Here is a 14,847-nt window from a genome sequence, read left to right on the forward strand (position 1 = left end):
ATCTTTTTGCTGTTGTACATAGTGCTGCAATTAACTTGGGTGTGCATATATGTATCTGTTCCTGTCCTGGTTCTCACCTCTCTAGGATATATACCTAGCAATGGGATTGCTGGGTCAAATGGTTATCTCCAGTTCCAGCTTTCTAGGGAATTGCCATACTGCTTCCCACAGTGGTTATATCACTTCACAGTCCCACCAGCAGTGTATGAGAGTCCCAATCTCTCCACATCTTCACCAGCATTTGTTATTTTGTGTCTTGTTGAAACTTGCCATCAGTGCTGAGGTGAGATGGTATCTCATTGTTGTTTTGATTTGCATCTCTCTGATAGCCAATGATCATGAGCATCTCTTCATGTATTTGCTGGCCACCTGAATATCCTCCTTGGTGAAGTGTCTATTCATGTCTTCTGCCCATTTTTCAGTTGGATTGGTTACCCTGTGATTTATAGTTTTCTTCTCCAGTTTAGAATTGTCTGTTCTATCTTGTAGTTGTCTTGACTTCCTTACATTTAGAAGTTCTGTAACTACACAATTTTCTCCCTCTTTTTGGTTTGTAGTTGTCTTCATTTGTCAATTGATGTCTCTGGTTCCCTGTTTACAATCTTGTAGGCTTATTTACTTTGGATACTTCCATAGCTGGCTTGGTTTCTGGGTTATGTCACCGTGTGTGTTGATGTTCAGCTGTTGTTGGCTGTTGTTGGTTCTCTATCCAAAGGACTCCCTTTAGCATCTTTTGTAAGGTTGGTCTGGTTTTAACAGATTCCCTTAATTTCTGCTTATGTGGAAACCTCCTAATTTTACCGTCATATTTGAGGGACAATTTTGCTGGGCATATAATTCTTGGTTGGAAAGTTTTCTCTTTCAGGGTTTTATATATACCATTCCACTGTCTTCTCACCTGCATGGTTTCTGCTGAGAAATCTGAGCTTAGTCTTATTGGTTGGCCATTGTAGGTAACTTTTGGTTTTTCCTGTCCTGCTTTCAGGATTGTTTCCTTTTCTTTGGTTTTGGTGAGTTTGATGATGATGTCTTGGTGATTTTCTTTTGGGGTCTATCCTGTTTTGGGGTTTGTCAGACTTCTTGAATGGATATATTCTCATTTTTCATCATACTAGGAAAATTCTCTTCCAACAAATCTTTGACCATTTTTTTCTGTGGTTTTGTCTCTTCCTGTTCTGAAATTCTAATTACATGCAGGTTATTCCTTTTGATGGTATCCCACATGATCCTTAGGCTTTCTTCATTTTGTTTTGATATTATTTCCAATTAATCGCTTTCTAAAGTAGTATTGAGATGAATGGGTAAACAAAATGTGGTATGTCATACAATGGATTATTGTTGTTGTTGTTGTTGTTGTGTGCCATCAATTGAACCCAACTCATTGCGACCCCTCGTTGGGTTTTTGAGGCAGTATTGCTATGGAAGTAGATTGCCCCATCTTCCTTTCGAGGAGTGGCTGGTGGGTTTGAACCGCCAGGCTTCTGGTTAGCAGTCAAGTGGCCAAAAAAAGGAATGAAGTACTGAAAAATATTACATGGATGAACCTTGAAAATATTTTGCTAAGTTAAAGAAGCCAGATATAAAACACCATGTATTGTCTGATTCCATTACATGAAATGTCCAGAATAACCAATGATACCGCTTTGGAAACCTAAGAAGGGGTCACTATGAGTTGGATCTGACTTGATGGCAGTGAGGTTTTTTTTGTTGTTGTTGTTTATGTTGTTGTTGTTGTTGTTATGTGCCGTCGAGTCGGACCCAACTCATAGCGACCCCTCCTTGGGTTTCCGAGGCAGTATCACTATGGAAGTAGATTGCCCCATCTTCTTTCTGAGGAGTGGCTAGTGGGTTTGAACTGCCAGCCTTCTGGTTAGCAGTCAAGTGCTTTAGGCTTATAGAGACAGAAAATGGTTGTTAGTGACAGGGGCAAGTGAGGAATGGAGAGTGACTGCTAACATGTATGAGGTTTCCTTTTAGGGTAATGAAAACATCCCAGAATTAGATGGTGGTGATGGTTGCACAACCTTGTGAATATATGCAAAACCACTTAACTGAGCTGTAAGTTTAAAAGGGTGAGCTGTATGGTACATGAGTTCCATCTCAATAAAGCTGTTTTTTTTTTTTTTTTAAGTATTGAGATATTTGCCTTCAATCTCACTAATTCTGTCTTCTATTGATTCATTTCTACTCCTTTGCCCATTCAATATCTTATCTATTTCTGAAAATTTATTATTAATCTTCTGGATTTCTATGTGTAGATTTTCTAATTTTCTAATGTATCATTTCTAATTTTTCATTTACTTTGTCATTTTGTTCTTGTACTGTCTTTTGAAATTATTCTAGGGTTTTTTCTGTGTTTTCCTCAATTTTATCAGTGTTTTCCTTGATTTGTCTCTCAACTGGTTGAAGATACCTAAATATAATTCTTTTTAATTCCTTCTCAGAGAGTTCCAGTTCTATACCTTCCTCAGGGATATGGTTTCAGTCTACATCCTGGTTCCTTGTTTCTACTGCTTTATCTTGCTTCTTTGTGTGGACTGTGATGCTCTGTTGTCTCTGAGGCATTGTGACATTTTTGTGTTTATATTTAATTGGTGATTTTATGTTTAAGTGACTTGCCCATGATTTTTGTTTTCTTTGGATTTTATCTAAGTAAGCAGGGTACTGTTTGCTAGTTGGCAGCACTTATATACTCACCACCTGTCTCCTTTCCCATTGTCAGCCTCCCATATGTCCCTGATGTCCTTGGCAAATGGAGCTTATTCTCAGGTCCCTGGAATCTGAATGAGAATGCTGTTACTTTAAAATTAAAAATGGTTGCCACTTGTAAAGATTTAAAATTGTTGAGCCCTCGGTCACTTTAAATATCCAAAATGGCCACCACTTGTAAAAATTCAAAATGGCTGCACCTTCTGTCATTTTTAAATATTCAAAATGGCTGCTGCTTGTAAACATTCAAAATGGCTGCACCCTCAGTCACTTTAAATAACCAACATGGCTACCACTTGTAAACAGTCAAAATGGCTGTACCCTCCAGACAGTGGAAAGTTCACAGCTCAGGTTGTCTCCCTCCTTGCTGTTTCCCTTCCTAGTCAAAGGCCACCAGTGCAGTTGCCCTTGCAGCCCTTGGTGACCAGGGCTGATCTTAGGTCAATTCTCAGGTCCCAACACCACTTGGAAATATTTAGGCTATTGGTCCTGTCAGAGTAGCTGACAGCCCACTGCTCTGACTGTCTCTGTACTCACTGTTTTCCTTCAAGTTTTTCCACTAGTTGGTGGCTAATCCACTTCTGTACATTTCCTTTCAAAGCTCAGAGCTCCAGGATTATCTTCTGTATCTCTGTCAATTGGTTTCTCTTTTCTTTCTTGAAGAGGGTCTGTGTAGCTTGTCTGCCTATTCCTCCATCTTACTGGAAGTCCCAGGCAAGTCCCTCTTGTACCAAAGTTCTAGTGTGTGAATTATTGTCTTGTCACTTGTGTCCACTTCTTAGTCTTATTCCTTGCATAACATTCCAGATACTTTGGAATGGTGGTTCTGCCTTACTTTTCACTTCTGACCCTATACCCTAATTTCTATGCCAAAGTATTGCTTTCATGCTGTGAAACCTTGGCCTTCATTTTCTGTCTCTTTTGGATTTCTAGCTATTGCCTTTCTTCCTTCAGAGAAGATAAAATGCTCTGCTCAGCTATTTGACTTCTTTCTATAGTTTAGTAACTATTTCCACTCTTGTGTGGTGTTTGCACATCCTTTTACACAACTGGTAAATAAGTCTGTGAGGCCTCTGGGTCTTGGTCAATCAATATTCTGGCCTGACCTCCTATTAAATGAGTACTTCGTATGGCATCCACCTCAAGGAACTGGGCTATCACACAGGATCTGGTCCAGATAAGTTAGATCACCCATTTACTCATTCATAAGCATTTATTTGGTAGGTTATGGGATCATCGATTATTTGTCAGTTACTGTGAATATAAGGTCAAAAAGCCATGGTCCTTTTCTTTATGGAACTTAGAACTTGCAGGAGAGATACATCAACTACACACCACAGTACTTTATGGCAAGGACTATGGAAGGTTGGTGGTTCAAACACACTAGCCACTCCTCAGAAGAAAGGTTGGGCAATCTACTTCCGTAGTGCTACTGCCTCAGAAACCCAAGGAGGGGTCGCTATGAGTGGGTCTGACTCAATGGCACATAACAACAACAACAACATGATGGGAATGCATAGGGTCCTAGAGAAGCACAAAGGAAGGGGCAATCATATTAAACTACAAGTATGTGAGGGTGAGGAAAGAGTTGAATATGACCACTGAGTTGTTGGAAGTACAAGTAGGCATTAGCTAAATGAAGAAGTGAGAGAATGGCAATTTCAGGCAGAAGAAACGGTAGGTTCAATGTCACAGAGGTATGAAATAGCTTGGTGGGTTCATGAAAATACAAGTGGTTCAAAATGACAATAGAGTGTAGGTGAAGCTGGGGAGATAAGACATGAAGCAGATTGTGAAAGACTCTGTATATTAAACTACCATCAGCAAATTTTAGAAGCATTACCAACATAGTGGCTTGGGAACTGTAAAATCTCAAGATCCAAATGTTGTTGGTTGTTACTTGCCATTGTGTCAGACCCAACTCATAGCGACCCCTCCTTGGGTTTCCGAAGCAGTATCACTACGGAAGTAGATTGCCCCATCTTCCTTCTGAGGAGTGGCTGGTGGGTTTGCACCGCCAGCCTTCCAAGATCCAAATAGATAAATGATTATATCATCTCAGGCTCTGAGTGCATATTTGACTACTACTCATGTGACTAAAATACCTGATCATAGAAAATGATAAAGTAAATGTAGATACATAAATCATTTAACTTTATCTGGCTCTAATATAGTTTGTCTAAGGAATTTTCCATCTTGCCTTTGGCAGAGGAAAAGGGCAAAAGTAGATTTTCTGAGTTACCTTGTCCACAAAAGAATCTAGTTTTTCAATAAGTCCTATTTAATTTTCTTATTGCTTACAAAGTGATTACTCATTTAAACAATAAGGCTTCATGTAACTGGAATCAAATTAATAGTTCTGCCTTTTTTTTTTTTTTTTTAAAATACATGATATCTTTTTTTCCCTTCATTCTGGGTTCAATCATTTTATTTAATTATGTTTTATAAACAGATAGTTAACATAGGTCCTTGCTTAATAGTACCTTACAGTTTATAATGCTTTTCATTTTATACTTAAGGTTAATAGGTATAGACACTAAAGTGTACAAACTTTCTGCAAAAAGTGGAAGAGATGCATTTAGGACATGGTCCTATCAAACTTTGGTGCTGGACCTATATAGGGAAAATAGACTCAGCTACTTAGTTCCAAATCTCATTCCTCTTCCCAAGTACCTTTTCATGCACTATAGATGTTACTACAGATGATTTAGAAGGAAACCTCAATTTTCAACTGAAAAACATTCCTCAAGATTGAATAATGTTTGAAAATAAAGTGAGACCACTGATGATGTAAAAATTTAATTCATGTTTATATAGTCTTAATTATCAATTTCTATAAAAATATACAGTTGTTATTGTGCACACACAATCTGATTTTATGACTCTTCTACTTAAATGCTTTGATGAATTAGGAACAACAAGAATTTAAATTTCTTTTGTTAGTGAAGGAGAAATCCATTCCTATTGGTACTTCTTTAATGGAAAATAAAAAGGATCTTTGGGAATGTTACACTAAGGCAGGATAACAAAACCAGGTACCACTGTTACTGATAGAATGTAAGTTTGTCTAGAAAGCCAATTCCAATCATTCTGACATCAAAGTGGATTTTCTTTTTATCTGAGCATCCTGGCAATACACTGAGGAAATTCCTTAGCTCTTTGCTCTGCCTCTATGAAGCTGACTTATAAGGATTCTGAGTGTCCCTCTCACTACTTTCAAGATTTTTCTCAGTGTCTAAAACTATGCATTTGTGAAGATTCTTTTTCTAAGATTCATATTGTAATAGTGTGACTTGCTTCTGTTTCAAGGATGTTTATGTAGCAAACTCACATTTGAAGGAGGCTTACATTGTGGTCAATATTGATGGCAGAGGATGTATGATTGCTCATACCCGATGAAGTATATGTCTGGAATGTTGCTCTGCAAATTACAGTTTACTTGTAGAAACCTTTGGTGTATATATGTTCATGTTAAAATTCTGATTCCAGATGGATATTTCCAAGGATTTCTTCATCTATTTATAGTCCCTAAAATACTGCTCTGATCTCTTCTTCCTTCTCCCACCAAATGAATCATTTATAATTCTTTTCATAAAGAGATAATCAGTTAAAGAGCTCTCTTAAAGGCGGCAAAACTAAAAAGCAAATTAGTTTTATGATTTCAAAGAACTAGCTGACTATTCATTTATTATAATGTTTTCAGGCTACTTCAGAACTCTCAAAGGAAGAATAATGGTCCAGTATAGTGCTATAAGGCTTTCTTTATGGACAGAGTGAGCCATTTAGTCTTGACAGACTTGCTTATTTTTGATTTTCTGCCATGAATATCCATCACTGAAATAATAGTTGTTTGATTAATGACATTTTATACATTAACCAAAAGCACTTATAATGTATATGTGGAAAATATTCCCAAAGAAAAGAAAAGCTAAAGTTTAAAAAGAGTTCAACAACTGAAAAATCAATATCAGTTGGAAAGAGCACTTTTGAGATGGAAAATAAATTTGTAAAATTTTTTATTAATTTTAGAGTGATAGTAAAAGAATAAGTCTTTAGAAGAGAATTGATGCAAAATATTTTTCTCCATTCTAAAATGGAAATAATACCAATAATTTGCTTACCAATGTATGTGTTCAAAACATGTAGAAGATTCTCTTAAATAGATAATTATAAAATTATAAATATTTTATTATTAAAAAGTATCCTTATCCCCATTTATTTTCTGTCATCAAGCTAAAAATTGTAGAATGGCGGTGTCAGCAATGCAGAGAGAATACTACAGACTTAGAAAAAGAATGAAATCCAAAACTAGATGCTATATATCTATAATTATAGGGAGCTTCACTTCCTCCCATCATATACAGACCCATGAGATAAAAGCAAATTCAAGAAGAGAGATAATCTGCTAAAATGATTCTTAAAGAAGATTTACAAATGGATTAGATTCTGGGAGCATTCCTGCAAAAATTATCAGCCTAGAAAATTTTGCCAGATAGATACATATGGAAAAGGCTAAACATAACAGAAATAATTACTTATGCCACCAGAGCTCTCATATACAGCATTCATTCAATTAATTCAATTATGCATTAATTCAATCAAATATTCATTGAATTTCAATAACTAGTAAGTCACTGGGTTAAGCAAATAAGACATGTCTTCTCCTTTTATAAAGGAGCTCTGGTGGCATAGTGGGTAAGGCATTTGGCTGCTCACCAGAAGGTTGGTAGTTCAAACCTACCAGCTGTTCTGTGGGAGGAAGATGAAGCAATCTACTTTACAGCCTTGGAAACCCAAGGCAATGGGGTCTTGCTATGAGTTGGAATCAGCTTTATGGCAGTGGGTTTTTTTTTGTTTTGTTTTGTTTTCTGCCTTCATAGAGGAAAAGAGAATCAACATTAGTTGAGGGCAAATTATGGCCAGGTGCTTTTTATCTTACATCAACACTATAAGGTAAGTATTTTTTATCATTCTTCCTTTTATATATGAGGAAGCTGAGTCTCACAGGGCCAAATAAGTTGCTTAATGTCACATAAGTAGTAAGTGGCCAAGTTAGGCTTCCAAACCCCTTTTTTGTTTCCAAAGTCCGTTACACTGTGGTGCCTATGATCTAGCAGGTAAGATAGAAAAAAACATAATTATCTACATACAGTTCAGAGACTGATAAATATTCTGAAAGTATATGTGACCTGCAATGGGAGCGTGGAGAAGGAAGCTCTTTATTCTCCTAGTCTCCAAGTGACCCTTGGGAACTCTTTACAGAAGAGCTAGTATTTAAACTAGGCCTTTAAGGTAAATGGGGAAGAGCATTTAGGTAGAGACATGAAAGTACTCTGGGTGTTGAAGAAATAGCTAGAAACAGGTTCCCCATACTTTATAGCCACATAGTTTTAAATCTGAGAATATTTGGCAGCATACTTGAAGGAATAAAAACACTAGAAGTCAGCAATAATTACAGTACAATGAGTTTATCTATTATAGGGTTAATGACATGGGCTTTGGAGTTTGGCTACTGAGATATGAATCTAGGCTCTGCCACTTACCAGTTGTGGGAACTTTGGAAAATCATTTAAGCCTTGTTTGATAAAATGGAATAATCATCAAGGAGCTATTTTATTGTATATATGAGTTAATACATGTAAACTGTTTATTAAACTGTATATAACACAAACTATGCACTCTATAAATTAGCTGTTATGAATACTATATTATAATAATACCTCAGAATATCTATAAGAGCATCCAGTTATTGCAGGATTCTCTTGGTTGCCTTTCTGCACCACTGGCAGTGTTTGAACAGAACTGAACTATATAGTACTGCAACTATAGGCTCAGGTATGGCAAGGATTAGGAGCCTGGTGCAGGACCAGGCAGTGTTTCATTCTGTTGTACACAGGGTCACTATGAGTCAGAGCCAACTTCATGCATCTAACAACAAACAAAAACAACAACAATATACTCACAAGACATAGTTTCAACAACATTCTCTTTCTTTCCTCTTGGCTTGCTGTTTTGTTTTCTATTCTCAACAGATAGAACCTCTTTTTATACTGCATGGCAGGATCCATTGCAAGACTCAATGTGGCTTAATGTACACTTTGGCAGGTATCACAAGACAATATGTATGTTTAAACACAACAGAAAGATATTTTTACCTATTCATCACTTCTGCAGTGGGGAGGGCTACATAGTGTGCCTTGGTTTAGTGGTTGACAGCCAACTATACATTATAAACTAGGTTGGGGAGAGGGAAGGGGACAAAGGAGAAGAGGAGAGTGGTAAGAATTCAAGAAGCTAATCAAGTTATGGTTAGAGTGTAAAGGAATTTGAATGCTATGCAATGTTGAGGAGTTTGGTATTCATCCTGCAGGAAATGAGGAACATGGAAAAATAATGAAAGTAGGAGAGCAACATAATCAGATTTGGATGTTAGGAAGATAAACTAGTGCAGATTTGCATACTCTTTTTCTAGCCATCGCAACACATCTTTCAAAACTCAGCTCATTTGGAAAAGCTGCTTGACCCTTTAAGCTTGATTTTGTTGTCCTTCATTGTGTTCCCATAACATTCTGCTTAGACATGTATTATAATGTTGTTGTTGTTGTTATGTGCCTTCAAGTTGGACCTGACTCATAGCGAGCCCTCCTTGGGTTTCCGAGGCAGTATCACTACGGAAGTAGATTGCCCTATCTTCCTTCCGAGGAGTGGCTGGTGGGTTTGAACCGCCAGGCTTCTGGTTAGCAGTCCAGTGCCTTAGCCATTATGCTACCAGAGCTCCCATGTATTATAATAATAATAATCTATCATAATTACTGATTTTAATTGATTGTCTCCCCTACCAGATTATAAACTGCCTGAAATCAGGGACCACATCTTATTTTTGTATCCCCAACATCTAGTATAGTGCTGGACACACAGCAGGTTGTCTATAAATATCTGTGGAATTAAGTAAGTAATAAATTAATAGAAGAACCAAGGCAAGGAAATCACCTCTAAGACTATTCATATAATAGTCCATTAGCAGAACATCTGCTGTAACTCACATCATATTGTCTTATTGACAAAAGCTGATACAAATTAATAATAGCATTAGTCTTTAACTTTTAATTTCTATTTCTTTCCTAAAATGAAATAAAATGAAAACTAAATCCCAAAAGTACTGTAGAAGTCAATTTTTAATGATTTTTTATTCACTAAAAATTAGGCTTTTCTCTCCCTCCTAGAAAGTCTTGGTACAAATATACAGTATGTAATATCCTAAACTGTGTATTGTACCAGGACTTTTTAGGAGGGGGAAAAAAGCCTAAATCCAAGGAGGGGTCACTCTGAGTTGGAAACAACTTGACGGCAGTGAGGTGTTTTGTTTTTTGGATAATATCCTAAAGAAAGAAGAAAATGCTGACTAACTGCGTCAAATCACCTAATTTGTAGTCCACAAAATGAATTAATGTGATGAGCAAAAACTCCAATGCATTGTTCTGTAATTTATGTAGAATTTCCAATAAACCTTTCAGGCTATGCCAATGTATCCAATGATTAAAGACATTAGGCCAAAACAGATCCTCTATCTTTGCTTTTATAGTACAGGGAAGAGTTATAGGAATAGAATTTATCCATTAACCAAACAAGATGTTAATGTATTAATTGCTGAGTAACAGGCTTTGCCTATATCATGAAAAGCAAACAAGAGATGTTGCCAAAAAGAGACATGTTTAGTTGATTTTTGACTACATCAATGTGTTTAATTTCAGCCTTTAGTTAAAATTGCTCTAGATGACAGACTCATCCCTCTAATCATTTACTTTTGATCTATTAAGATAGTCAAGGAGCTTTGGTGGTAAAGTGGTTAAGGCATTTGATTGCTAACTATAATGGTTGGTGGTCGAAACCTACCAGCTGCTCTGCTGAAGAAAGATGAGGCAGTCTGGTTCCATAAAGATTTACAGCCTTGGAAATTGGGGTTGCTATGAGTTGGAATTAACTCAATGGCAGTGAGTTGGGTTTTGAAGATAGTCAACTCCATTTGATTTTTCCTGTTCTTGGACTGTTGTATATGGTTTTGTATCTTATTAGATGGAAAACCTGTGAATCTGTCTTTCCCTGTTTTCCTTTGATCCTGTTCTTCCTATGAATCCTTGGGGTTTTGCAAAGATTGAGAATAGCCAATATTTAAACATTCAAGGAAGTGTTTATTAGCCATCTCCAAAGAGTTAGAGATCCTAACAATAACAAGATTAGATCACAGGAGGTTTCAGAACCCTTTGGGCTGACACAAGTCATTCAGCTCCTGGGTCTTCAGGGCGAAGAGAGTTTATAGGTTAGAGAGCATTCCAACAAGATTGCAGCTGAGATCATGAGGGGATGGGACATTCACAATTTCAATATGAAACAAGACAGAAATAGGCAGACTTATTTATTGCCAGAAATTGGCAGATTGATTTATTGATATTTTGAGCCAGAATACTTTCAGTAACACTATTAGTAGTTGCAAAGTAGTTTATGATTTGCAAAACACACATATTAGATCCTTACAAGATCCCTGCCATAACCTGGTGACATAGTAAAAACAGGTGGGCACCATATGCTCATTTTAAAGCAGAAAATATTGAAGCTCAGAGAGATCCAGTAATTTGCCAATTAATTAGAAAAGCTGGGATCAAATCTAGGTATTTTGACTCTAAATACTATGCTCTTTCAACTATACCCCGTAGGTAGATTTATATGTGTCATCATCTTCAGAAACAAGACTCCCAGTTAACAAACCAGGATGATTGCATAGATTTGGCTACCAACTCAATTATGTGTCTGCTGTAGCTAATTCATTATCTTATTCTATAGTTATTTAAATGAGCCCTGGTGGTGCAGTGGTTAAAAACTGGGTCGCTAACTGAAAGGGGGGCTTTGTTGGAGAAAAGACCTGGTGATCTGCTCCCATAAAGATTATAGCCTTGGAAACCCTATGGGGCAGTTCTATTTTGTCCTATAGGGTCACTGTGAGATGGAATTGACTTGATGGTACACAACAACATGGTTACTTAAATATGAAAGTTTAAATTTACAGTTTATTTCCTAATGATTGATAAAATCACATCTGATAATCTAAGTATTAGTTTAGAACTTCTCTTTAAATGCAGTCATACAAATCAGTATTTGAAATTGATTAAGTAAAACTCTAAGGTTTTTCTAATCACTCAAACTGACACATTAGAAATGGCAAATTTTCATATACACATGGTAAAGAATTGGGATTATTTAGGAAATTTTATGAAAATCAGATGACTTTCTGCAATATTAGGAGCTCTGGTGGTGTAGTGCCTAAGGCACTTGACTATTAACCAGAAGGCTGGCAGTTCAAACTTACCAGCCACTCCTGGTGGAAGGAAGATGGGGCAATCTACTTCCGTAGTGATATCGCCTCGGAAACCCAAGGAAGGGTCGCTATGAGTCGGATCTGACTCCACGGCAGTGAGTTTGGTTTTGGTTTGGTTCTGCAATATTGACCTACCTTTTGGAGATACTTTAGTTTCTCCTCAGATTCCTGAGTCTTCAGAGCTTCCTTAAGGTCTGTACCCTCTAAAAGAAATAAAGAAAGATTCAATTTGAAATAACTTTATCATGATTTTACAAAATCTTGAAATAGGTAATGAACTGGGAAGGTAGACCCAAATATGTACTGTACTTTGAAAATTAACTAACCAGATTCATAAAAAATTAGAGGTTGAATTTATTAGCTAAATTTGCTGGGAACCTCTAATCTCCAGAAGATGAGTAAACCTGAGTTCAGAGACAAAGAAAAGTCTCTAGGGAGAATGTATCTGCAAAATCAGAGATTTCATTTCCACATTCCTATTCAAAGTGTTGGGAGCTCTGGTGGCGTAGTGCCTAAGGCATTTGACTGCTGAACAGAAGGCTGGCAGTTCAAACCAGCCACTCCTTGGAAGGAAGGTTGGGCAATCTACTTCCGTAGTGATACTGCCTCAGAAATCCAAGGAGGGGTTGCTATGAGTCGGATATGACTTGACAGCAGTGAGTTTGGTTTGGTTTTTATTCAAAGTGTTACTGGAAATTAGGCATTGTCTTCTGGATTAATAGGGGAGTCACTGAGGCAGGATCAAGTGTGCAATTCAGATTGTTACACCAAAATGTAAAATTGTATCCTGATACATATAAGCTATTTATTTATTTATTTATTTTATCATGCTTTGAGTGCAAATTTACAGAGCAGAATTTGTTTTACATTCAACAGTTCACGTACATGTGGTTTCACTCTCCTCTTACCGTCCTGAACCCTAACCCACACTCCTCCTCTCCCTTCCCCGTGACCGCCCCCTCCCAATCCCTGTGCCCTTCTTAGTTATGCACTCCTGTCTGTCCAGCTTTTTCTGCACGTGAATGCTGCTCCTCTGGTGCCCCATGGTGTTCCAAGGGGTGTATCTCCATAGAGTAGGTGGGTGCATTGCCCTGGGTTGGGTGTTCTGCCTCTAAATCTTCCTGCTGTTGGGCTATTTTCTGAAGAAGCTGAGCCAGGGTGTTGAAAGGCAGAAAACATGATACTTACTGTTAATCTCAAGGGGAAAAGGCTGGAACTGACATTTCTCTAAAAAATATAAATGAAAAGTAGGGAAATCACTGGAAAAGACCACAACATTAAAGAACTTGAACTTTCTATACTCATAAAGAAGGAGCTCTGGTGGTTCAGTGGTTAAAACATTTGGCTGCTAACCAAAAGGTCAGTGGTTCAAAACTACCAGCTCCTTGAAGAGAGAAAGATGAGGCAGTCTGCTTCCGTAAAGATTTATAGCCTTGGAAACCCTATGGGCAGTTCTACTCTATCCCATAGTGTGGCTGTGAGTTGCAATCCACTTGACGGCAGTTGGGGAGGCAGTGGAATACCTGTAAAAAGGAGCCCTAGTACTGCAGTAGTTAAGTGCTAGGCTGCTAACCAAAAGGTGGGTAGTTCAAAACCCACCAGCAGCAGTCTGCTCAGCCTTGGATTGGAATCAAATCAAGGTCATTTGACACCTCCACATCCTCAGTCTCACTATGTCTTGCAGGCCAGGGAACTTTGTTCCTAATGTTGACTTTGCCATCGACTTTCTCTTTCAATTTTGAGTTCAATTATGTAAACTACTATCCTTTCAGTCAACATAATGTTCCCTCAGATTATTCTATATCATTTGGCCAGAGATGCCATAACTTAAGAGATACTTTAAGATGTACTATTAGACATAATAACCATACCGCTGATCCTTTTCCAGTGGAAGGACTGCTGGAACTATTTGCATAGTGTTTAAAACATTTGAAAGAAAAGTTTCTTTTTAGGTTTGTTGTGGTGTGCGGTATGGTCGATTCTGACTCATAGTGACCCTTTATGATAGAGAAGAACTGCCCCATAGGACTTCCTAGGCTATAATCTTTACTGCCCCACAGGATTTCCTAGGTTGTAATCTTTGTGGGAGCAGATTGCCACGTCTTTTCTTCCACGGAGCCGCTGGGTGGGTTCCAACCGCTCACTTTTCTGTTAGCAGAGCAGCGTTTAACCATTGCGTCAATGTTATACTCCACTTTGATTACGTTGGAAGCAGAAATCAACGGCAGGAGGCAACAACTCACCTGGCACACTGCACCCAGAGGCCCGCGCCACCGGCAGACGCTGCCTGCTACCTCTGGACACCACCAACTGAGATTCCTTAGTTGGAGACAGCGACGCCGAGATCCAGAACTGTTTGGCCAAGTTTACGTCCTGTTCGGAGGAGTTGGCAAACACCAGTGGTCCGTGTGGGAAAGTTTCATCCGATTCGTCTAGGCTGCTGGAGTTTCCTCCGGACGGCGTCTCCATGGCAACTCTGGACGCTTCTCTCAGCTCTCTCTTCCTTCCCCCAGGCGCGTCCTCCAGAGAACTGCACAGTTGGAAGCAACAGCAGCCGGAAGACCTTAGTCTTCTTGGTAGGTATTGGGGACTAGCGCACTCTTGTTGGGCGTTCTGAAGCCCACTTCTGCGGTGACCAGAGATTGCGGGCCAATCCAAACGTTGGAAATGGAATAGTCAACACGTCAACGGGACAGGGGGGCGTGCCCTGTCCTGTTGGACTCAGTGGGGCAGCAGTTTATCCTCACATCCTCAGGCAGCCCTCTACC

General features: G+C 38.3%; 1 protein-coding gene across 1 annotated transcript in view; it reads right to left on the reverse strand.

The window, feature by feature from the left end:
* Positions 1-14,548, reverse strand: part of HOATZ (HOATZ cilia and flagella associated protein) — a 33,081-nt gene extending 18,533 nt beyond the window's left edge. Inside the window, exons 1-2 of the mRNA XM_007936612.1 lie at positions 14,323-14,548; positions 12,215-12,282 (exon numbers count right to left, since the gene is read on the reverse strand). Coding sequence (XP_007934803.1) covers positions 12,215-12,282; positions 14,323-14,548 — 294 coding nt within the window. The remainder of the gene's footprint in view (positions 1-12,214; positions 12,283-14,322) is intronic.
* Between the last annotated feature and the right edge of the window lie 299 nt (positions 14,549-14,847).

This window comes from Orycteropus afer, unplaced genomic scaffold, assembly GCF_000298275.1.
Source record: "Orycteropus afer afer isolate SDZICR_OR568_19922 unplaced genomic scaffold, OryAfe1.0 scaffold00036, whole genome shotgun sequence".
NCBI classification, from domain to species: Eukaryota; Metazoa; Chordata; class Mammalia; order Tubulidentata; family Orycteropodidae; genus Orycteropus; species Orycteropus afer.